Source organism: Poecilia mexicana, unplaced genomic scaffold (genome assembly GCF_051168715.1).
Source record: "Poecilia mexicana isolate PSO_F unplaced genomic scaffold, ASM5116871v1 scaffold_3, whole genome shotgun sequence".
NCBI classification, from domain to species: Eukaryota; Metazoa; Chordata; class Actinopteri; order Cyprinodontiformes; family Poeciliidae; genus Poecilia; species Poecilia mexicana.
This window is the reverse complement of record NW_028263372.1, coordinates 3,536,586-3,559,372: the sequence shown is the minus strand read 5'-3', so window position 1 is coordinate 3,559,372 and position 22,787 is coordinate 3,536,586. Positions and strand designations below refer to the sequence as shown.

At 40.3% G+C, this 22,787-nt stretch overlaps 1 protein-coding gene across 1 annotated transcript; it reads left to right on the top strand.

Annotated features, from left to right (window-relative positions):
• The first annotated feature begins 373 nt into the window (after positions 1 to 373).
• On the top strand, positions 374 to 22,767 carry txlng (taxilin gamma). The gene is made up of 11 exons (XM_088004059.1): positions 374 to 474; positions 1,822 to 1,938; positions 3,093 to 3,240; positions 5,987 to 6,078; positions 9,254 to 9,424; positions 9,926 to 10,120; positions 14,162 to 14,281; positions 15,739 to 15,813; positions 15,962 to 16,054; positions 19,825 to 19,920; positions 20,803 to 22,767. Exons 2-11 carry the CDS (start codon positions 1,846 to 1,848, stop codon positions 21,127 to 21,129), a joined length of 1,410 nt encoding a protein of 469 aa, XP_087860185.1. The 5' UTR covers positions 374 to 474; positions 1,822 to 1,845; the 3' UTR covers positions 21,130 to 22,767.
• Positions 22,768 to 22,787: the final 20 nt, after the last annotated feature.

Here is a 22,787-nt window from a genome sequence, read left to right as displayed (position 1 = left end):
TTAAAATATGTACTGCTTCATGTTGTTTTATTAAAGTTCTTGTTTTATTTGTATCTTGTGCTAGCCTTTAAATATATATTTTTTTATTTCTAGAAAAGATACAAGTCCTGTTTGGAGGGCACAGGTAAATGGTCGTTTTTGCCCTTGGTTTAAATTTTGCATGAAGAAGCTTACGATGCTGACTGATATGAAGAGTTTCACCTTCAAGTTAAAATAATACAATTTGAATTCAGATTGCTCTGGTCTTTAATTTAACATTAGAGATGGATCGGCTAATATTTAAAAAAAAAACACAGACTAAGCTAAACAAGATTAGAACGATAAACTACAAAGTAGATAAAATGAATGTTTCCGTTTTTTGGAAACCCATCAGTGGTTATAGTTTGAAAGGTGATACCCGGATGTTGTATGCGTTAACTTCACACTAACTACCTTCTGACATCCTCATTCGAGCAGTACAGTGAAAATATTCAGGTGAGTGCTTTTAGGACTGTTTATTGGAGTGTTTGGTATTGTGGGATGCAGACTTTACGCTACCTGAACGCAATGGACGAAGTTCTACAAAGAGGTCTGCAGCGCAGTGATTGTTTTCATTTGTTCAACATTTTGAAGTAAGTTCGCCAACAAGACTAGCGTCAGTTAGCTTTAAGCTAACTATTAGCTCGCTAGCAGTAGCTACGTAACACCGTGTAACGTAGATGTTTTTACGGTTTGGGGGTTTGATCTCGACAACTGTACTTTTTGCTGTTCCGAATAATATTTTAGAAGTTTCTGGGAAAGAGACACTTTGTGTTTCAGTGGGATTCCGTTCACACGGAGCAGAATGAAGCCATGTTGCTAAAACGAACCGGAACAGAGTGGGAACACATGCGTTCCGCTCAAGTCTGCCCTCAGAGGGTTCCAGAAAACTTGTTTATCTGGAAAATCACGTTTGCCACTCGATCTGGGGTTTCTCGTCACCGTTTCATATACAAAGCGAAACGATGTACCGTTTCAAATTTAGCTTAGGCTTAAATATTTTTATATAGTAAATACCAGCATTTTTTTTTCAACTTTTTAAAGTAATTTGAAGTGTATTTGTTTTATTGTATATTCAAACAATTATTTTCCGGTCTTTTTGGTTTCGTTTCCACACTAAAGGATCCAGTGAGGCTGGTGGTGATGTTAGGGTCAAGCTAAACACCTGCTAATTCTAACAACTCTGAGTGAACGCAGTCAACAACGATGAGTTGCTAGAGGTTTCCTCTGGCGTCCAACAAGCTACAGCCGAATAAAAGAGTTTCTTGGAACCAGAATTCTGACCCTTCCAGTTGTGTACTGTTTTATGTTCCCAAAGATGGATCCAGCAACATTTATAGAATAGTGAACTTGCCCACAATGTATTCTTTTTTATTCAACAGATGTTACCATTGTCTTTTTACACATTTCTATTTTTTTTCTTTGTTGAGACTTGATCAGCATAGCTTGGGTATGAAGCTGTGTTGCTACAGACACACTTAGACATTGGATCATCTTCTAAGTGTTAATTTAACATAGTTGATCAACCATTTAAGATCTTTGACTGGAGGAAGTTTTTATTTGAACTTCACAGGGGCATGTTTTGATCCAAAACTCAAGCATGGTCCCTGCCATGAAGATCCAGCTTGGCCCAGTATCTGACAGCTAGTTGTATTCCCACACAGTCAGGGCAGATTCTCTCTTCTTTAATTTTGTAAATTCACCTGGAGGACACAAATGGATTTTAGGGTCACACAGTCTGGCAAAACTTTTACTATACAGCTTAATATAGTGAGTCTAAATTCTAACCATTCTTTTGTTTAGATTTCTAGGGTTGGATCAAAACCGATGGAGACGCCAGGAATTTGTGAGATTGATCTGCCAAACAGAAGAATAGTGAGCGGCAGTGAATCCCCAACTGATCTGGATAGTCCATGTCAGGTACATGACAATGTGATCATTCTTATGTGCTCGCTATTCTTGGGTTTAATCTGCTAGATTATTTTGCACCTTTTAAATTAATATTTACAAACGTTTTTCGAAGCTCCCTGACTTCATTTTCTACAGATATATTGATCACAAAAATGGAAAAATATAATTCGTGATGGTAGGATCTGTCAGAAAGTAAATTTTATAACTGATCAAGATTTTCAGTTTCCAGTTAGGTTGTTGTCAGCATGTCCTGTTATGGGCTACATATAATACAAGATCAACTTTGTTTTAAGATGAGGCTGAGTTGTTGGTTAGAGAGTAGACAAGGAGAGCTACTTACACCAAGTTATGGTTAGGACAGTGGCTTCCAAAATGTTTTCTGCTGGGTCCTCCTTTGGTTAATAAGAACATTTTTGTGAGAGCTGAGTAACATGTAGCATCAGATACCAATATGTGTAAATGAGAGGTTGCACTAGAACAGGTGTGCCCAACCAGTCGATCTCAGGAAGGTTTTAAGTTGATCTGGCCTGTAGGGTCTTCAGCAGAGAAACTGAACGCCACCAGCTGAGATGAACTCATTTCTCTGGTTTTGAAGAATCAAAAATATACACTAAGGTCCAAAAAGTTTAAACCTTTATTAAAGACAAAAAACCTCAACAAAACATGTTCAAATTATTGAATCAATAAAATAATCATAATAATCACAGTAATTATTACTTTATTAAGGTGCTGTTTGGTTAACAAAAATCAAAGGCGACCCACAGATGAACTCACTGACAGATCACTATCGGTGTTGAAGTTAGCTAATCAACCACTGCTGTGTTCAAGTGACAACTTATTAACAAAAAATAACATCAAGCCTGAAAACATAATATTTTAGGGGACTGATTATTCTGCTAACATCTGTCAGACCCATATAAGTGGACTGGGTCCTTTGAAGGATGCAGACCCTGAATTCAGACATGGCTACTGTGTCCCTCACTTTGGGAATCACTGTGCTGGGGAAACAAAGTTAAAGTTTACTCCTGCAGCATAACTTTTGACATACAACTAAAGATTTAAGCCCTTACCTTTTCTGGAGTTTTCAATGAAATCTCCAGCTCAGTGTTGTTTAATGGGATATTAGAGCTGATGTGTTGTCATAATGGTGTGTGTGTTTATAGGAGGAAGTCGCAGGGTTTCATTTAGGTCTGTGCGGGCCTGAGGAAGAGAGAGGGGAAACCCCGGGAAGAGAGGACAGTCCCAGTGACCTGGGGGAGGCAGAGCTTGATCCTGGAGGAGACCCCAAGGCTGGAGACGACAAGGCTTTTGGTAGGAAAGCTGCTGCTTGCGCATCTCCATTTCCTTTATCAGTTTCCTCTCAACAATGCTGAGTTTTCATAATGTTATGGAGTTTTTTTTTAAGTTAAAATATGGTTTGTTTATTTTGATGGAACAAAATGTGGGCAAAGGTTGAATGTTTGATTACACTCAGGACACTTGGCCTGCCTTTGTTTATATGTGACGTGTAGGTGGAGTCAGAATATTTTTTGGTGGTGGGGGTCAAAGATCAATCCAGTCCACATTAGTCAATGCTCAAAACTGCAGGAGGTGCATGGATCAAACTGTTAAACACTAAAACAGCAACATTTGGATTAGAGATTCTGCTGCTCAGTGGAAAAATCCAAATGTCATTCACTTAACCTATTAGTATGTAAACGGTAAGGATGCTCCGATCAGATTTTTTCCTGATCACTGATTTTGATTTAGGATATAAATGGAATCATAAAATCATTTAACTTAGAGAAAAACATACAAAAAATGCAGGTACAATGCATCAAGTATTCAATCAGAAGAGCAACAGAAAAACATGCTATCAGTAATACAGTATTTAACAGCAAGTCCCCTTGTGTTATAAGCCTGACGGGCCGCCAGTCTTTACTTGCTCTCCAGCCAGGCTAAGCATTGCTTGTTTTTTTTTTTTAAGCATTAGCTAACTACAAGCATCTTTGCTGCGCTGAGCATTTCACTGGCAGTGCAGTGAAATGCTCAGCCAATCACACCGCTGGCGCCTCTGTGCATTGGCTGCCTCACGCGCTATCACGGCTGAATCTCTAAAGTTTACGTGGGCGTGGATCGGCGCATGCCTCCTTTCACTTAAACTGGGCACAGGCTCACCTGTATGGATATTTATCTCAGCCCCCTGTGAGAACTCATGTTTCTTTGGAGAACTCTACATCAAGGTATGAGTCAAGTTGCTCTGCTCACACAGCTCAATGTGAACCGCAATTATAGGTGCGCGTTAAGCATGCAGTGACAATAGTATATCTGTGTGAACAAAACATTATGTGCGGCGTGTGTGTTTATGTCTCAACATGCTGCTCTGTGAAAGCACTGATTAAATGTATGTATGCATTTCTTGGTTAGCCGGTGCATTAGTGGACCAGCCTCGTAGTCCCTGGTGGTAGTAACAGCCTTTTCAGCATGTCAGTGTTCTTCTTAAGTCTTCTAATGAGCCATCATTTGAAGATGGGTGCGTTAAACCAGGGGGAGAACTAAAGCATACAAGATGCCGGCCCTCGAGGACCGACTTTGAGCACCATTGCTGTAGTGTCTCATTGACCTCCTTTGACCACTTCCTGGCTGTCCTCATGGTTGCAGGCTGTCTCTTTACCAGATGTATGTAACAAAAACTGAGGTGCACCTCTCCACTCCCTCCACTCGGAGGGAAGAGGTACTGTATGCATCTTTTACATTAGCATACAGTTAACATAAAAGATGCATTACGTTAACAGAAAGAACTCTGGACCTCTTCTTTCTGGTGGGACAGCTCAACTTCACCACATACTGGGTGAAGTTGGGCAGGGTTTTGTCCATGGTGACATGATTAAAATCACCCTTGATAACCATGAATACAGTCGAATGTCCAGACATCATGGCCATCGTGGCATTTAGCAGAGGAAGGAATGTAAACAGTCACCTGAATAACATGGGAATGTTCACATTTGCAAGTAAAATGGAGATCAACCAACCACCAACAGTTCAACATCCAGGCAACAGATTTGGTCCTTGACCGTTGTATGAGCAGGATTGCACCAACGGTTGTTTAGTTGAACAGCAACCCCCCCTCAATTCTGCTTTATGTTCTTGATGCAATCCCTGTAAGCCTGAACAGTCTCATAGCCTTTGATGGAGACATTGGCATCAGGAATGTCGGAGTTCAGCCATGTCTCTGTAAAACACAATAAGCTTCATTCCCGGTACTCCCTCTGGCTCCTGGCCAGTGCTGTTAATTCATCCGTCTTGTTAGCCATCGATCTAATGTTGCCCATGGTAACGGGAGGGGAGAAACAGCTTGTTGCTCCTCTTCTCCATAAGCCTCTGCTGTTTCTTGCTTGTTGCTCTCCTCAGCTGTTTGTTTCCTTTTTTGCAGCCCCGATGTGTCCTTCTCCAGAACTGAACACCATGCCTTCCGGCTTCAGCGCAATCACCTGATCCCTTGTGTAAACAATGTGGCCAAGTTGTTTTACTTGGCAGAGTAAAAAACATATTTCTGCAGCAAAGAAAAAGATTTAGACTCTCTTAGTCAACAATGTTGAAGATGAGCTTCTAGTAAAGTGCAAAAAGCAATTCATGTTGTAAATAAATAAATGGAAAACATGAAAAAGTAAAAAGACCAGAGGAGTAACCGCAACAGATGCACCAACCTGCATACATGTTGGTGCATGCGCACTCTGACCACTAGTTAGTAATGGTTTGGGAAGCTACATTTAGGTCTGCTGATGTTTGAAGCAGCTGTTTTATATAAAATTGACTTAAAATTATTTCTGTTTGATCTTTGGCTTCAAAACAGTTTAAATATATCATTAGTTACAGTTTTGTTCCTTTTTACTAGTTTCATTCTAATGTCCATTCTTTAATTTGTGCAAAATTTCTTGGTATGAGAAATAATTTGCCAAGATGGCATAAATCTAAAAGTAATGTGTTGAGTTCTTGTACTGGAGCTTTTAGTGTTGTGATCTGTTTGTTAAACTATTTTTAATGTGTTTCTTTGGCTGTCTTGTCATTTTCCCTGCAGGAAAGGAGGTTGTACTGCTGATGCAGGCACTGAATTCTCTTGCCACACCTGAAGAGAAACTGGCAGCACTGTGCAAAAAATATGCAGATCTGGTAGGAATGTTGGCTTCTGTCTTTTTACATAGAGTTACATAAGACACTAGACCACTGTAGAGTTTTTTTTTTTTAAACTGGCTATTTGTTTGCCACTTTTTTGACAGTATGATTGAAAATTCAAGAAAATAAAATGCCAGAATGTAATTGTTTTTATATGTATCGCAAAAATAATTAGCTGATTTGAGTCTTTCTTTGTTTAGGCCAGATATAAATTTTTAATAATTTATTGGAGTCCATCAGAACCACATTCTGCCCACAATAGTGAGGAACAGAGCATATAATTGAAAATCTCACGACCTAGTGTAAAACCAAACTGCACATTAACTGGCGGAAAAGTGCCTATAAGGTTGCAGAACACGTCTAGAAGGATCAGCCCGACGTGTTGAGCCATGATCAGGGTTTTCCCTAGAAAACTTGCTAAGCCCGGAGGTCGGGATGCCAAGGTGATCCACCGGCGGTCCACCGTGTTTTTGTATTAAAGATGTTAAGTTTATGTAAGCAGATGGACGGGAGAGGACGGGTGGCTGAGTAATTGATGCTTATAGTGTAAGTGTAGCTTTACAGACGAACCGCACAATAAATTTAATTTCATCCTGGTCTCAACAAACGGGTGACGGAGCGCATTGTGGCGGTACATAGCTGGTAGATGTGCTTCTGTGTGTGATAAACGAAAGTGTCAAATCCCGTCGCTAACATAAACACAAAAGCTATAAATGGCTGGGCAAGGTGAGAGTTCATCTATTAAATTGACTGAAGATGAATACATTTGAGCCTGCCTCTTTATTATTAAATTCAATATAATTTCAGATCTTTGTATAACTTTTCTTCTGGTTAACTTAGAAAGTGAGCTATTATTGTTACAGGTTAATTTTGTAAACTACAACCAAGTAAATATTTTATTTTATAATTTTTTAAAATCTGATTACTCGATTAATTGTAAGAATAATCGATACATTACTCGATTACTAAAATATTCATTTACAACAGCCCTAATCCAAGTTAAGTCAGCGGCTCCATAAGGCCTCCCAGGGCTTCAGGGGCCCCATAAATGTTAATATTTTAACACAGACCACAGATGAATAAATATAACAGTTGTTTGAGATTATCAGTGCTGCTAAATTTGATTTATGGTTTCAGCATATATAAATTAGATTTTAAATTGTTAAACATTTAAATGTAAGATTTTAAGAAGCTGGCAAGTTTACTTTGTAAAAGTTCAAAGAACAATATTCATAGTTACATTGTTTCAATCTGATGCTATGAGTTTAATTTTTGAGTTTAAGCTATGTTTGTTCACAAATACAAATGAGTAAACTGCAATTAAAACTAATTGTTTATAGGTTGGCTAATTAAACTACCCCTCTCCCAGTTTTCACTAAATCTAACAAAGAAGCTGTTGGAGGTGCTGATGCTTTTACCAGCAAGAGGAGCTCCTATGTCAAATTCTGCTCCAGGCCTCATACAGCCTTGGACCAGTAATCCATGATGAGTTAAATCCACTGCACTGCGTTCAGAAATACATAACAAAGCAGCAGACTTAATTTAACGCTGCTAATGTGGCTTAGGTAACACTTTTATTTCGTGTCTGATGAATTTTTAATAATTGCCACACAAACTGTTTTGGTTGCTCGAGTTTATGGGACAAGTTTTACAGATCTCTGCGCAGCCACGTGTATTAACTCTGGTTCACTAAGTGGACAAAGCATTTGCATTAATATGATTTGATGCATCTTTTAACTGGAAAAATAATACTAAAATAATATAAAACCAGCATGATGCGTGACTAAAAGGCGAACGCGAAAGCTCCTCACCGGGCTGAATCTGCATGATGAGTTTAGCACTGGTTTGTTAACTACTAATGCACCAGCCAAGCGGGACCACAAACATAAACTTTACAGGGAAGACAGAGCCACTCACTGGGCAGTGTATTGAGATGTAAGCGCCGCACATAAGTCTGTTATGTGCGGATCTATCTTCCCTGTATGTGCAGCTCTGGTGTGACTACAACGCGCACCTCTGAAAGTGTGACTATAAGTTATTCCTGCGGTTCACATAGAGCTGCGCAACTAGTGCTAACACGGTGGGGTTTAAACTCTTACCTTGATATAGAGTTGTCCAAAGAAACGTAATTCCTCACAGGGGGTTGATGTAAATATCCATACAGGTCAGCCTGTCCAGTGTGAGTGAAAGGAGGCCTGCGCAATCCGCGCTGAGGTAAACTTCAGTAATCGAGCAGCGTCAATGCACAAAGGCGCCAGCTGTGTGATTGATCTGCGCTCCCGGCTTTACCATTTAAAATCATCAATTATAAACCTATCTTTACGGAATAAATCTGATTTGCCAGTGAAACGCTCAAAGCAACAGACACTTGCAGCCCCGCTTAAAAAAAAATTAATTTTTTCTTTGTTTTCTTAAAAACAAAAACCATCAACGCTTAGCCTGGCGGGGGGGCTTGTAAAGCATGGCAGGCCGACACTGCGGTAAACCCTGCATGATAAGTTTGTGGGGCCAGCCAGCTGCAGGATTAAGGTGGAAGTAGTTTAATCTGCTTTAATATTTGGCATTTAATTATGTTAAGTGCAGAAAATGAACAGATCACTAAGCTTTATTGAGGGGTTGGAGGTCTCAGGAATGCTGTTGATGTGTTCTCTCCTTTAGAACAGGACACCTTCTGAGCCACATGTTCTGTGTTGTGATGTCGACTTTATTTTTAAAAGGACAAAATCATTGAATAACATTAGTTTTCTAAAGCTTGATTTGTGATCGTGTTCACATATAGACCAGCACTGCGACTGAACACCTGATGCAGTTTTCTGGCTAATTAATGATCTTGAAGAATCCTCCTGACCTGCTGATACTTTTTATTTTTTTTGTCTGCCTGAAAAAAAAACAAACAAAACGTGCAGACATCATATACATATTGGCAGGTCATGCTGGGTCTATTAGTCAAACCTCTCTCATGGCAGAGTAAAAGAGGACAGGTTGATTTTTAAACCTTTTCTGAGGTAAATAAGATGGGTGGATAAGATCAACCTCACATTTAGGTATGGACAAATCACTGATTTTCTAAAATTAAGGAAATCTGGGCTGATTTATTGGTGCATCCCTACAAGATTGTGCAACTTTTATTTACCTTTTATTTTCATGTGCTGTGACTTTGTGGTTGGTTCAGCTAGAGGAGAGCCGTTGCATGCAGAAACAGCTGAAAGCCCTGCAGAAGAAGCAGTCTCAGATTGTCAAGGAGAAGATCCACCTGCAGGGAGAACACAGCAAAGCCATCCTGGCCCGCAGCAAGCTGGAGAGTCTCTGCAGAGAACTCCAGAGACATAACAAGACACTGAAGGTAATGGCTCTCTTCACAAGCATTAGGCTCCTTAAAGTCTACAAAGCTTTGCATACATTTCATTTCATTGTGCTCGTTTTAATTTACAAAGCCCTTTATACAGCTAAGATGTTTTCTATTTTAAATTTATTTCTAACAGATCTGACCGTTGATCTCCAGTGATGCTAAGCAACACAATGCCCCCAGGTAGTGGAGAGGCAGTTCATAGGTTGGTCAGAGAGAATTTTTCCAGCATGCTCTGAAGCAGACCAGGTCTCCCTCCAACCCCCATCAGAAACTGGGCCACAAACGTGTCTCTAAGACAACCGCTGCCTTGCTGAAGCAAATCTACTCTGATACAATGTCAAGTAGTCAGTTTACAGTTTCTATTACAGTGTCATATCTTCAGTTTAGCCCCATGGGAAGATGAAACTAAATATTTACATAACTGTGAGGGGTGCACTTACTTTTGTGAGCTACTGTAATAATGTTGAAACAGATTGGCTCTGTGTTCACTGACAGGAGGAGAACGGCCAGCGGTCCAGAGAGTATGAGGAGCAGCGGAAGGAGGCCATGCTGCACTTCCAGATGACTTTGGGTGACATTGAGGTGCAGATGGAGCAGCACAGCTCCCACAATGCCAAGCTGAGGCAGGAGAACATGGAGCTGGCCGACAAGCTCAAGAAGCTCATAGAGCAGTATGAGCTCAGAGAGGAGGTCAGAACCAAATGTAGCAGTCATGTTGCAGCTTCACTCAGCACCATGGGCAACTTCGGGTTGTTGCGAGTCGGGTTTTAAAAGTGGTTTCTACTGTAACAGCTTCCCATCGTCTGGTTTAGTTATGCTTCCACTCTGCTTCACATCAACGTTTAGTCTGCCAAGTCACACTTAACCTTCCTCCTGCCACCAGGTCAGTTCAAGCTAGAAATTGACCAGTCAGAAATTATTTTGATATCAGTTTAACAGATCTCCGATATGTGCTGCCGTTTTGTTTTTCATTCTTCAATGAATTGTTGCAGTAAATAAAAATATTGCATTAAATAAATACTGAATGTGGACAACAGAGAAAAAAATATTGAAAAGAAACCTAACATTGAGGAAAATGAAAATTAAAGAATAGTTAGGATGTTACAAATTAAATAATAGTTATATTTACATTAATACTGTTAAAAATTATAAACAAATATTTAGAGGTGTGCCGATCGATCGGCCACCGATCATAATCGGCCGATTTCCTTGAAAAAGTCTATGATTGGTGATCGCTGATCACGGGCTCTTGTTGCCGATCACACAAACCGATCATCACCTGCATCTCATTTCCCAGCCTGCCTGTGCAGCTGGTCTCCTCTTTCCTTCACTCTGCGCAAACGCGCAGCAACAAATCCTAATCGATGTGGAACTATAACGCACTGAGTGAAAGGGGAAGTTTCCGTGTTGTGGCGGAAAATTACCTCGGGGTGAAGCAGGTCAAAATGCATCAACACAACGAATCTAATATGGCATAAAAACAATGCCATACTTGACGGAGTTTGGCTACATCGAGGCTCACTGCAGTAAAAAAAACATATGGAGGATCAGATAGCAGGTAAAGCAGCGCACAGCTACAAACACTCACCCGGATTAGCATGACGGTCAGAAAGCTAAACAAATAACCCGCAAAATTATTGAAGTCTTCGAGCTGCGATGTCAGACGCTGGTTCTGCTCTCCTGTTGAACCGCTGCTACGCTACAGGTAGTAATATCTGACAGACGGAGCGCCGCTTCTGCTCCACCTGGTGGTGACTCTCACACCGAACCTCTGTTTGGAGCTGCAGCATCTAACTTAAAAAAATTATTTTACATACATATTAAAACTTTCACTGTCCTAACATGAGACAGATAATCTCTGAAAAAATAATCCATCTCCTCCCTGATCTGCATAATTACTCCGCTCAGTCAGAAACAGCCAATCAGAGCTAGCAGTAACCAGCTAGCCGCCATGCTAACAGGAAGTTTTCATTCAGTAACTCAGGATTGTTTTTTGTAATGGAACCTGTTTTTGCCTTTGAATGTTAAGTTTTATAATTGAATTTTTTGGCAATGTTGAGAGGTTTTATTTTGGCTCTTTGCATTATTTAGCCTCTTCAGAGCCTTCATGTGTTTTCAGTCTGTTAAAGATAGTATATCGATAGCAGTACAATTACGTCGTCGAGGCGGTCCACCGTGTTTTTGTATTAAAAGATGTTAAGTTGACAGGAAATGTAAAAGTATTACTGTGTAATTATATGTTACAGGAAAAGATCTCCAGTGAAATGCTATTTAAATCCACAACTAGTCTAAAAACAAATTTGCACTTCTGTTTAATCCAAATTAAGTCAGCAGCTCCATCAGGCCTCCAAGAGCTTCAGGGGCCCCATAAATGCTAATATTTTAAAACAGACCACAGATACATAAATGTAACACTTGTTTATTGAGATGATCAATGCTGTTAAATTTGATTCAATTGTTTAGGCATACATAAATTAAATGATTTTAAATTGTTTAACATTTAAATACAAGATTTTAAGGAGCTGGCAAGTTTACTTTGTAAAATTTCAAAGAACAATATTCATAGTAAGATTGTTTTGTTACCATAGCAACAATCTGATGCTGTGAGTTTAATCGTTGAATTTGCAAATACAAATTAGTATACTGCGATTATAACTTATTGCTTTTTAGGCTGGCCAATTAAACTACTCCCTTCTCCCATATTTCACTAAATCTAACACAGAAGCTGTTAGAGGTGCTGATATTTTTAGGAACAAAAGGGGCCCCTAAGTCAGATTCTGCTCCAGGCCTCATACAGCCTTGGACCGGCCCTGCATGATGAGGTAATCTGCTGCACTGCACAGAGATGAGCAACAAACGGGAGATTTAATTCAATGCTGCTAATGTGGCTTTAGTAGCTCTTCCATTTCGTGTCTGTTGAGTTTTTAATAAGCGTCACAGAAACTATTCTGGTTGGTCGAGTTTATGGGACGAGTTTCTCAGATCTCCGTGCGGCCGCGCGTATTAACTCCAAGTAGACAACGCATTTGATATGGTTTGATGCATCGTGTAACCGAAAAATAATACTAAAAAAATAATAAAATAATATAAAATCAGCGTGATGCGTGACTCCGAGGAGAGAGCGAAAGCTCCTCACCAGGCTGAACCTGCATGATGAGGTTAGCGCTGCTCGTTATCCAAAAACACTCCGGCCAACCGGGACCACAGACATGAACTTTACAGGTAAGACGGACATAGAGCCACACGCTGGGCAGCGTGTTGAGATGTAAACGCCGCATATAATTGTTCGTTCACAAAGATAAATTATTCTCACCACTCCACAACGCGCCTCTGAATTCGCTACAAGTTATTCCTGCGGTTCACATTGAGCTGCGCAACCAGAGCTAACGCGACAGGTCGAAAACTCTTACCTAGAGTTCTCCAGAGGATCATAATTCCTCACAGTAGGTTTATGTAAATATACATACAGGTCAGCTTGAGTCCAGTTTGAGTGAAAGGAGGCGCGCGCGATCCTGCTGAGGTAAAGCAGCGGCAGCGCGCGAGGCAAAGCGCAGAGGCAAAGCGCAGAGGCACCAGCTGTGTGATTGGTCCACGTGCTGTCCGGTTTAAATGCATAAACTATAAACCTATCTATTAAAAACCTATCCTTTATGAATAAATCTGCTCTGTTAGTGAAATGCTAAGAGCAAAAGAGACGCTTGCAGCCCGGCTTTAAAAAAAAAAAAAAAAAAACGATTTTTTTTTTTTTTCTTTTTTCCCCTAGAAACTTAAACAAGCAACGCTTAGCCTGGCGGCGGGGCTAGTAAAGCATGGCTGGCCGCCAGGCTTATAATACACTGGGGGAAACCCTGAGGCTGTAGTCAGTTGTGGATGCTTCACCTGATTGACAGATGAATGATTTAGGTGAGATACTGTGAATGTGTCAGAATTTGAGTTAAGAAGTTGCATTTAATTTTCCTTTGGTAGCAATAAAGTATTTTTGAATACTCACATCCTGGCAGTTTGCAAAAAGGCTAGTGGTTACCTGTGGTATTCATGTGGGACCACATCTGCCTTCAAATAACTGAAATCTGCCAAAGTTGTGAAGTCTCCACACTAAACACTAATTTTAATAGTTCAAACTCCAAATATCATTTAGTATGGATAAATACACACATCTAAACCAGTCATCCCCCTACCAGTTTCGTTCCAACTCCTCTCCTTATCATTTCTGTTGATATTCCTTGTATGAAATGCTGAATAAACATTCATGCTGTTTCCGCACAACATCGCCGATGTCAGCTGTTTGGGATTCCCCTCCTTGCTTATTTCACCATGCTTTCTGATTCAACAGGTTGCGTTCTCACTCCCAGTCAGGGAAAACTCCACACACTGCGATAGTCGAGCCAAGACAATCCAACTTGTTGAATATGCCCGGTTTTAGATTGGGCCGGTTGCCAATCTTGGAACATTCCGAGTTCTAAGATTGACGACTTAAGGGGAAAATTGATTACTTTTTACAGGACAAATAATGTAAAATCATAAACTGTAGTGTGACAGAAAATATCGTCAGCTACTCTGATTATGATCCATCCAAAAATGCTGTGATCTGGAGCCTGTTCCATTACTTGCGATTGGAGTGAAACCTGTCACTGCTAGGGAGGTTTTCTAATTCATGAATATAATTAATGAAAATGAAGACGTTTGTGTTCCTGTCCTAGTCTTGCATGCCGGCATTGTTTCTTTCTGCAGCACATAGACAAGGTGTTCAAACACAAGGAGCTGCAGCAGCAGCTAATGGATGCCAAGCTGCAAAGAATCACTGAGATGATGAAAGAAGTGGAGGAGAAGCAGCAGCGGGAGAGAGAGTTTGTAAGATCATTTCTTTTTTTTAATTGTCTGTCTGATATGTGTGTGCTCATCAGAACACCTTGGCAGATTATTCATCAGAATATTGTGGCCAAAACGCACCATATCCGTTTTTGCATCCGATCCACAGAAAATTGGGTTGAAAGATATAAGCAGTAAATAGAACACATTGAAGTCAACAGGGCCTGGCTGACAGCTAGTGATTCTTGTAACTGACCAAGTTGAATCTGGAGTCAATACGTGAACAGAGCTACACAATACAAGAGGTGTTTTTCCACTGGCAGATCGCGCTCTAACCAGTTAATGTGTGGCTCAGTTCGACCTCAGACTCAAGTCGGAGCTGGCATGTCAAAAAAAATGAAAAGAAAAGGGATTAAAGCTTTAAGAGTCGGATGCGAGCGGCGTGCTTTGGCCTTTAGAATAGTTTACGTTTGTTAAGTACAGTGATCCCTCATTTTTCGCGGGGGTTTCGTTCCGAAAATAACTCGCGATAAGTGAAATCCGCGAAGTAGTTACCTTTAGTTTTTACAATTATTATACAGCATTTAAATACTCTACATTGAAACCAAAGAACAAAACCTGTTTTCAGGTCGGCAGATGTGTGTGTTCATCAATCGGGCCTTAATGTGATCTGGAGTCATGTCATTAAAGCGTCTCCTCCAAGCTGCTTTGCGAGATTCACAGCTGTATCTACGGCAGAGCGATGGATCTCATCGAGCCTCCGGTCGGGTTCTGCTGCCTCTGGCCACAGATCTTTCCAGCAGGCATTCAAAGTTTTCAACTTTCATCTCCTGAATGGCCAATCTGTATTACTTATATTTAAATACCGTAACGTTATTGGCACACAGGTAGAGAAGGAGCTTGGAGACTGTTTATCCAATCAGGACGCAGAACACAATGCACTGTGAAAAAAAATGCACCAAAAAAATCCACGAAGCGGCGAGACCGCAAAAAGTGAACCGCGTTATAGCGAGGGATCACTGTACACTCTAAAAAGCTGTGTGACACAAGTGAGTTTCAGTTCTAGTCCCCCTCAGGCTGCTAACCCACACTCAAATGGGCAGTATTATGTATTTTCCAGGCACATAGTGCCGTTTTATATGACAGTCAAGTAACCGTTTCTTTCAGTTGTTATAAATATGCTGTATATATCAATAGTCCAATCCAAGCATGACTGCCTGTATAGGACTATTGATATATACAGCATATTTGACCACTCTAGGTTAGTAGTCACCCCTCTACACCAGGATGAGATGGCTCTTTGCTGCTACTTTCTTCTTTCTCCATGGTAGCTCTTCGTTCTGAACACTGGGGAGGTTGAAGAACTCTGTGAACTTTGTAGCAGCATCAGCCGTGTAGAATGGAACATAAGCACCCAAACTGTTAGCAAGACTACAGAGGGAAAATTAAGTGTTGAAGCCTAGTTCAGGGTTAAACACCTGTCTGTTGTGGTGTTTCAGCTACTGAAGGACGCCACAGAGTCCAGGCGCAAATGTGAGCTGATGAAAGAGCAAGAATCTCAGCTGAAACAACAGGTGAGCTGATCCAATCAGGATGGATGCTTCTGCATGGTTTTTATCTCATCTGTCTTTGACTGTATAACACAATGCAACACAATGTGCTGTAATAAAGTAAATGTAGTGTTGTACACATGGGCTCTGGAATAATGTTGTCTCCTCTCAGCTCTCCCTGTACATGGACAAGTTTGAAGAGTTTCAAAGCACTTTGGCTAAAAGTAATGAAGTCTTCACCACCTTCAGACAAGAAATGGAGAAGGTGAGCTTTGGATCTTCACCTCTTTGTGTCTTATAGGTTAGACAGCATCCTCAGGTCTACAACTTTGACATCATTTAACTAGAGAAGAACATTCTGTCTCACAGCTGTGACCTCTCTAAAGAGTTCACAGCAAAATTGAAACCCATTCAGAGAAGTTCCATCAAGTCTCAGATGGAACCAGAGACTTGAGTTCAAAAAGTAAGTCAGACTCAAATTAGACTTGTGTCCTGAAGACTTGATGCTTGACTTGGAAAGATCACGATGTCTTTCCCAGAGAGCTCCCATCTCTGCCTGGAGATTCCTGCTAGGAGTCGCTGCTTCAGAACAATTCATTCAGCTTTTTAGAGCCACTCTGAGCGCCAAGACAACATACATTTTGATCTTATTGAGGAGGTGTGGAGGAGAAGGAGTTGCGTGCACAAAGATCAGAAAAAGTCATTCCATAAAACTCGGGCAACCAAAATAGTTTCTGTGGTGCTCATTAAAAACTCAATAGACACGAAATGGAAGAGCTACTAAAGTCACATAAATTAAATCTCCTCGTTTGTCCCTCTGTGTGCAGCAGAGATGCACAGTGCAGTGGATTTAGCTCATCATCCAGGGCCAGACCAAGGTTGTATGAGGCCTTGAGCAGAATTTGATTTAGGGGCCCCTCTTGCTGCTAATAACATCAGCACCACCAACAGTATTTCACCATGAACTTTGGGAAATCTGGAAGAGAGGGCCTTGTTTAATTGGCCAACTTTAAAAGTCATCAGTTATAATTTTAATTTACCTAGAAGTATTTGTGAACAAATAGAGCTCAAAATATTAAACTCATAGCAGCATCAGATTTTAGCTGTGGTAATGAAACAATCAAACTATGAAGATTGTTCTTTGAACTCTTACAAAATAAACTTGCCAGCTCCTTAAAATATTAAGTGTATATGTTAATTTAAAATCTTTTAATTTATTTATGCTGGAACCATTAAATCAAATTTAACGGCATTGATATTCTCATTAAACAAATGTCACATTTATACATCTGTGATTTGTATTAAAATGTTAGCATTTATGGGGACCCTGAAGCCCTGGGGGGCCTTATGGAGTCACTGACTTTATTTGGATTTAACAGGAGTGCAAATAATTTATATTTTAATTGTATTTTATGATTTGTTGTTTTTATGACGCCATAGTTGCGGGTTTAAGTACTGTCAGCAAAATCTTCTAGTAACATAATTATCCAGTAATATTTTTACTAGAGGTGTGATGATCGATCGGCCACCAATCATAATCGGCTGATTTCCATGAAAAAGTGTATAATCGGTGCTCACCAATCACTGACTCGTGTTGCCGATCACCAAAACCGATTACATTTATCTTGCTTTGCTACCTGCATGTGCAGCTTATCTCCTCTTTCCTTCACATTGCACAAGTGCGCAGCAACAAATCCTGTCGTGGAATTATAACGCTCTTGAGAGTGAATGGGGAAGTTTGAGTGTTGCGGTGGAAAATTACCTCAGGGGTGAAGCAGGTCAAAATGCATCAACACAACGAAGCTAACATGGCATTTAAAAAACAAGCACTTGATGGGAGTATGGCCATCTCGAGGTTCACTGCAGGAAAAAAAAGCTCATCCAGAGCGGCCAGACAGCAGGTAAAGCAGCACACAACTACCAACACTCACCCGGATTTGTATCACATTCGGAAAGCTAAACAAATAACCTGAAAAGTAAGTCAAGTCTTCGAGCTAGTGGTGTAAGACACTGGTTCTGTTCTCGCTCTTGGACCGCCGCTACTAGTAGTAATATATTCCATCAGACAGTGAACTCTCACACCGAACATCTGCTTAAAGCTGCAGCATGTAACTAAAAAAAAAAAAAGATTTTAGATATGGATTAAAATATGTCTATTATGTCTAAATTAGGTGAATTTATTGCCATCTGGCAATAAATTCCATTTTGCCAGATAATGGTATTATTTATACCTAAAACGAAAAATTAACAGCCATTCAAGGTGATCAGCAAAGATTTGTGATTGGCAGAGATCAGCCTCATGGATGATCGGAATCGGCAGCAAAAAACCTGATGGGAGCATCCCTAATTTTATGTTTTCTGTGAACATAACATTTTCTAATACAAAAACACGATGGGCTGCTGGTGAACTGCCTCAGTGCCCTGGCTACCTAGCTTAGCAAGTTTTTTCCTTGCTAAGCAACTTCCTGAGTCTTTCTGAAAGAAATCAGCCTAGTTTTGGCTGTTTCATGAATCAATTGATAGAAATGAGCCGATCATTAAATCTAGAATGAAAATGTGTCATGACGAAACTTTACAGTATTGTATTAATGCCGATGAACATGTTTGATCAAACCTTATTTACATCTTCGTTATTGTCATTGGTCATGGTTTCTCACCATGACCAATGATTCTGGTCTGATCATTTTACTACATCATCCATTTGATATGGATATTTATGAACTCCTAACATTTCTTTTAGTGGCCTTTCTCAAACAGTGGCCTCCGTTTCTTTGCCGCAATGTTAGCTCAATGTGCTCAGAGCTAGTTCACCAAAGGATTGTGTTAAAAATAATGATGGAAAACTGGCTTAAACCGGGTTACTCAAATGAAAAGCTCTAGAGACCGACAGAAAGAAAACAACTCCAGGACTAGTATTTATCAGAAGAAGCTAAGTCAGTCTGAGAGTTGATGCGTTGTTCACCAGCGATTGGATTCCTTTGAATGATTAGCAGTATGGATTGCTCCAGTTAGTCAGAACTATTCTTTGTTTTTTGTGACTTTGCTTGGTAATGAATGATGCTTTGTTTTTATTAATTAAAAAATATTAAATAAATACAATTGATAAAATATTTTGGTTATTTTTATATTTAATGGTGCAGAAAAGGATTTTTGTTTCTGTTAAAGCAACTCAAGTCTATTTTTCTTTAATTGTGCTTCTAAATCACAAATGGTACTAAATGTTATTATTGTACACAGCACTTGGTGGTAAAAAAAATTATTATTATTTCCATGTGTTTGGCATCATTGGAAAGCTTAGACTCCATACTTTCAGAATCTGTAAATAACTCAAAATACCCAAGAAGACCTGTTCATGGCTTTGTTGTGGCCTGTGACATTTACCAAACAGCACCACTCTTCTCATTATGATGAACAAAGAAAACATAAATAAGTAAGTTAATATTAGCATTTCAGGTTGCATCATATGTTAAGATGCGTTTTCCTGATTTCAGGTTAGGTGCCCCCTGGCTGTTTAAGAGTTTAGTGGTCCTCACCCTGAAAAAGTTTGATAAACACTGGGCTAAAGTGTTTGTGAATAACTTTTATCTTGCTGAGGGAAAATTTGAAGAATAATCTTGTTAGAATTTGAGACATTTGATCAATTTTCCTATATTAGGAGTTGCAACAATTTTAGACTGAGGAAGCTTTGAGACTGAGAGTTTAGAGGAAGCTGCCAAGTTTTATTTTGGAGGAGGAGCTTGGTTATCAGCCTGTAGCTTTGGTGAGATTATTATGGGATGTTGGTGTCTCACAACAGTCTAGTCATTGAAGGAGTTTGAATCCCTTCAGAGCAATATAAACCTACCTCAAACATTTTCTCTAAGCTAGAAGCAACATTTCACGGAAACTTCTGGCCAAAAATATCAAAATGTACCATTCATAGCAGTTTCACACTAATTTCAATCTGAATATACATTTATAGTACAGTGAGACACAAGTTCTAAGTAGATCGGTAAGATAACACCAGCCACATGATTGGTGTGGATTTAATTCCAGATGACGAAGAAGATCAAGAAGCTGGAAAAGGAGACAACGCAGTGGAGGACCAAGTGGGAGAGCAACAACCAGGCGCTGCTGCAGATGGCCGAGGAGGTGAGCCTCTTACCCACAAACTTTTTAAACTAGGACTGACAACGTTAACGCATGACAACAATTTGAACATTTTAACACACTATTACATGATACAAATTACTGAAACTACCTATTTTGACCTAAAAGCCTCTCTCCTGTGTAGGGCTATTTATATTATAGCTTTCTTGCGTCGCTAGGCTGCAAGAAAAATAAGTGAGGCTGCGACGCAAGAAAGTCACAGAAAAATCAGAGACACTAGACTGTGTGCACATCTAAGTGTACAAGCTCAAAATTTCAAATGCACGAATTATGCTGGTTGCTTGGATGGATGAGGACAAGTGACTGTGGCCTCGTCACACAAGCTCCACAGGAAATGGAGAGGGGCATCTCTAAATTTAAAACGTTTAAAATAAAATGAATTCCTTTAAACTTTCCTGAATATAAAAACCTGGAAAACTAGGAATCTTTGAACATGTTTGGTTGGAGACAATAAAACTTTTCTTAAACATTTATTGAAAACATGCATACAGTGGCGTTTTTTGATCTGGGCAACATCTGCAATTTCTCAGGGCAGCATCAGAAAGAGGTGGGGCACCCATAAACTAGAAAATAAAATCTCTTATCTGTCAGTTGTCCCCTGAACAAGTTTGCTACATGCAATGGAGTAAGTTTCTCTTAGTTGCTATTGAGTAATGGGAGACTATATTACCTGCTACAAAAACCCCAGATAATTGCTTGTATTTGAATTGGTTGAGGGGTAGCAGGAGGAGGGGTTTCACCAAGGGTATCATTTCTGCGAGAAAAACTGTGTGCATATTTATAGTTAGGTTATGGTGATTGTTTTTTTTTTTTAGTCAATTGATACTACTACTCTACACAGTTGTCTGAAACACTCTGTTGCAGAAAACGCTGCGCGATGGGCACTTCAAGGCTCTGCAGGGGAAGCTGGAGCTGCTGGAGCGCCTGTGCAGAGCTCTGCAGAAGGAGAGGAACGACCTGAGCAACCAGCTGAGCCTCCTTCAGGAGCAGAGGGACAAGGGGCCGGTGCCACCTGGCCCCGGCCAGCACGAGGCCTTGCCCATGGAGGACGAGGAAGACGAGGAGGAGGAGGAGGATTCTGAAGATTTGGCGCACAATGAAGAGCTGGAGGCGTGTGAGGAGCCCCCACAGCATGCTGCTGATAAACCCACTACTGCTGCAGCAACACCACCGACCAGGCTGCTGGATTGAAGCTGCGATGGGGCAGTCTGAAACATTACCATTACTAAAGATTTACCCTTTCACAATTGTAAACTATATCTTTTTGATCTTTTTGTGTTTTTACACTTTGCTCAATAAAATTATTGTATGAAGAATTGCCACATTTCTAAGGCGCTGTGCAGTAAGCTGTGAGCAAAGCCCTTTCCTCCACCAGTCAGGCTGATTTGGGCCTGGAGCATATCATTCCAGCAGACTGCAGTACAGGGGGTCTGTCTAATCGCGACATTTTCCTCAAAGCTTCTGCTTCCTGAAAATATGACTAGCAGATAAGGGCCATTAGATGTTTGAAGAGCATCAAATAGTTGAGCTATTTTTTTAAGTCAAATTCTCATTTGTATTTTTCAAGGAAATTTCCTTTAAAATCCATCATATGGAGTTCTAACAAGTGTTTAGGGTTTCTTTTGGTTCCAGTCAGTTGTAGTTCCCAGTGAAGGTGTGAATGTCTCATGATGTTAGCTGTCTGCTTTAGTCTTCCTGGTTTTAACTTGGCCACCTGCTGTCTGTGGCAGCTCCATTTAGGAACCATCTCCAGTGAAACTCAGGGTCATCCTATGCTAAGTTTTTCTCCCAACTAGATAGCCAGTATTATTCATTGTGACTATCTCTGTCTGTCTTCATCAAGCTTGGCCTTTAAAGCACTTCCAGGAAGACTGAATAACAGCACTGCTGTCATTCAGGTGGAGATTTTCACATTTTACAAGATAAATGTCGAAATATCTGAGACCAAAGTGAGATGATGTGAAGGGTTCTTTAGAGTATATAGAGGCTGGTCTTAACAGGCCATTGGTGCGAATTACATTTGAAACATTGACATCCAACCATGTCGGATTTGATCTTGGAAGAGAAGATGGGATTTGCTTTTCTGGAGAGTTTGAATACATCTGCTGATAGGAACCATTAAGGGCTCTGATGGGGGTGTGGCCTCTTCAGTGAGTCTACACCTTAAGTGAATGTAGGAAGTAGCAGCAGGTACCAGCCTGACTGCTGTCATTGGGGAGGATTGTACTACTGACACTTCTGGTTTCTCTTCACTTGAAAAGTAGATTTGTCACTTCATCTCATTTGCACATCTTATAGTAATCATTGTTCCTTTCCATAAGCCTCAGCAGCTGAGAAAGCAGCTGTTGCCATGCAATGTGCCCTGTCCTGTTTTACTGTAGCACTTACTTCACATGTTGTAGTCCTTCAGCTCCAGGCTGACCCCAGATCTGCCCGACTTCTATTTTGGCATAACAAAGTAGTGGGACGGATATGGATGTAGTCCAGATGACATAATTAAGATTGTAAGTGTTGCATAGCAGTGAATGTGTAAAATGGCAGTCTGTGCACTTTGACCTTTGCCCACCTTTCTAAGCAACTCTTCATGCTGAGTTGAAATCAGAGGAAACTAAATGTTCATCAGCAGGCAGCGAGGGTTTCCACCCCTGGCTGAGCTGCAGACAACTTGACCTTGGCATTGCCTCAGAATTACTTGGATAATGTCAGAATCTACCTCTGTGGGCAGGGCCATGAGTCAGCAAACTGACTGCTTTTGTTTTTACCACCTTCTAAATGTAAAATGTTCTAAGACTGTCATGCTTTTCAATAAACATTTTGTAGGATTTCCAATGTCTGGATTCATTTTCCCT

What these genes read in the sequence shown, in the direction of transcription:
- txlng (XM_088004059.1), top strand. Translation starts at nt 1,846, where the DNA reads ATGGAGACGCCAGGAATTTGTGAGATTGATCTGCCAAACAGAAGAATA. An exon ending in AGTATGAGCTCAGAGAGGAG is followed by an intron (nt 10,121 to 14,161) that starts GTCAGAACCAAA and finishes TTCTTTCTGCAG; the next exon opens with CACATAGACAAGGTGTTCAA. An exon ending in TGCTGCAGATGGCCGAGGAG is followed by an intron (nt 19,921 to 20,802) that starts GTGAGCCTCTTA and finishes ACTCTGTTGCAG; the next exon opens with AAAACGCTGCGCGATGGGCA.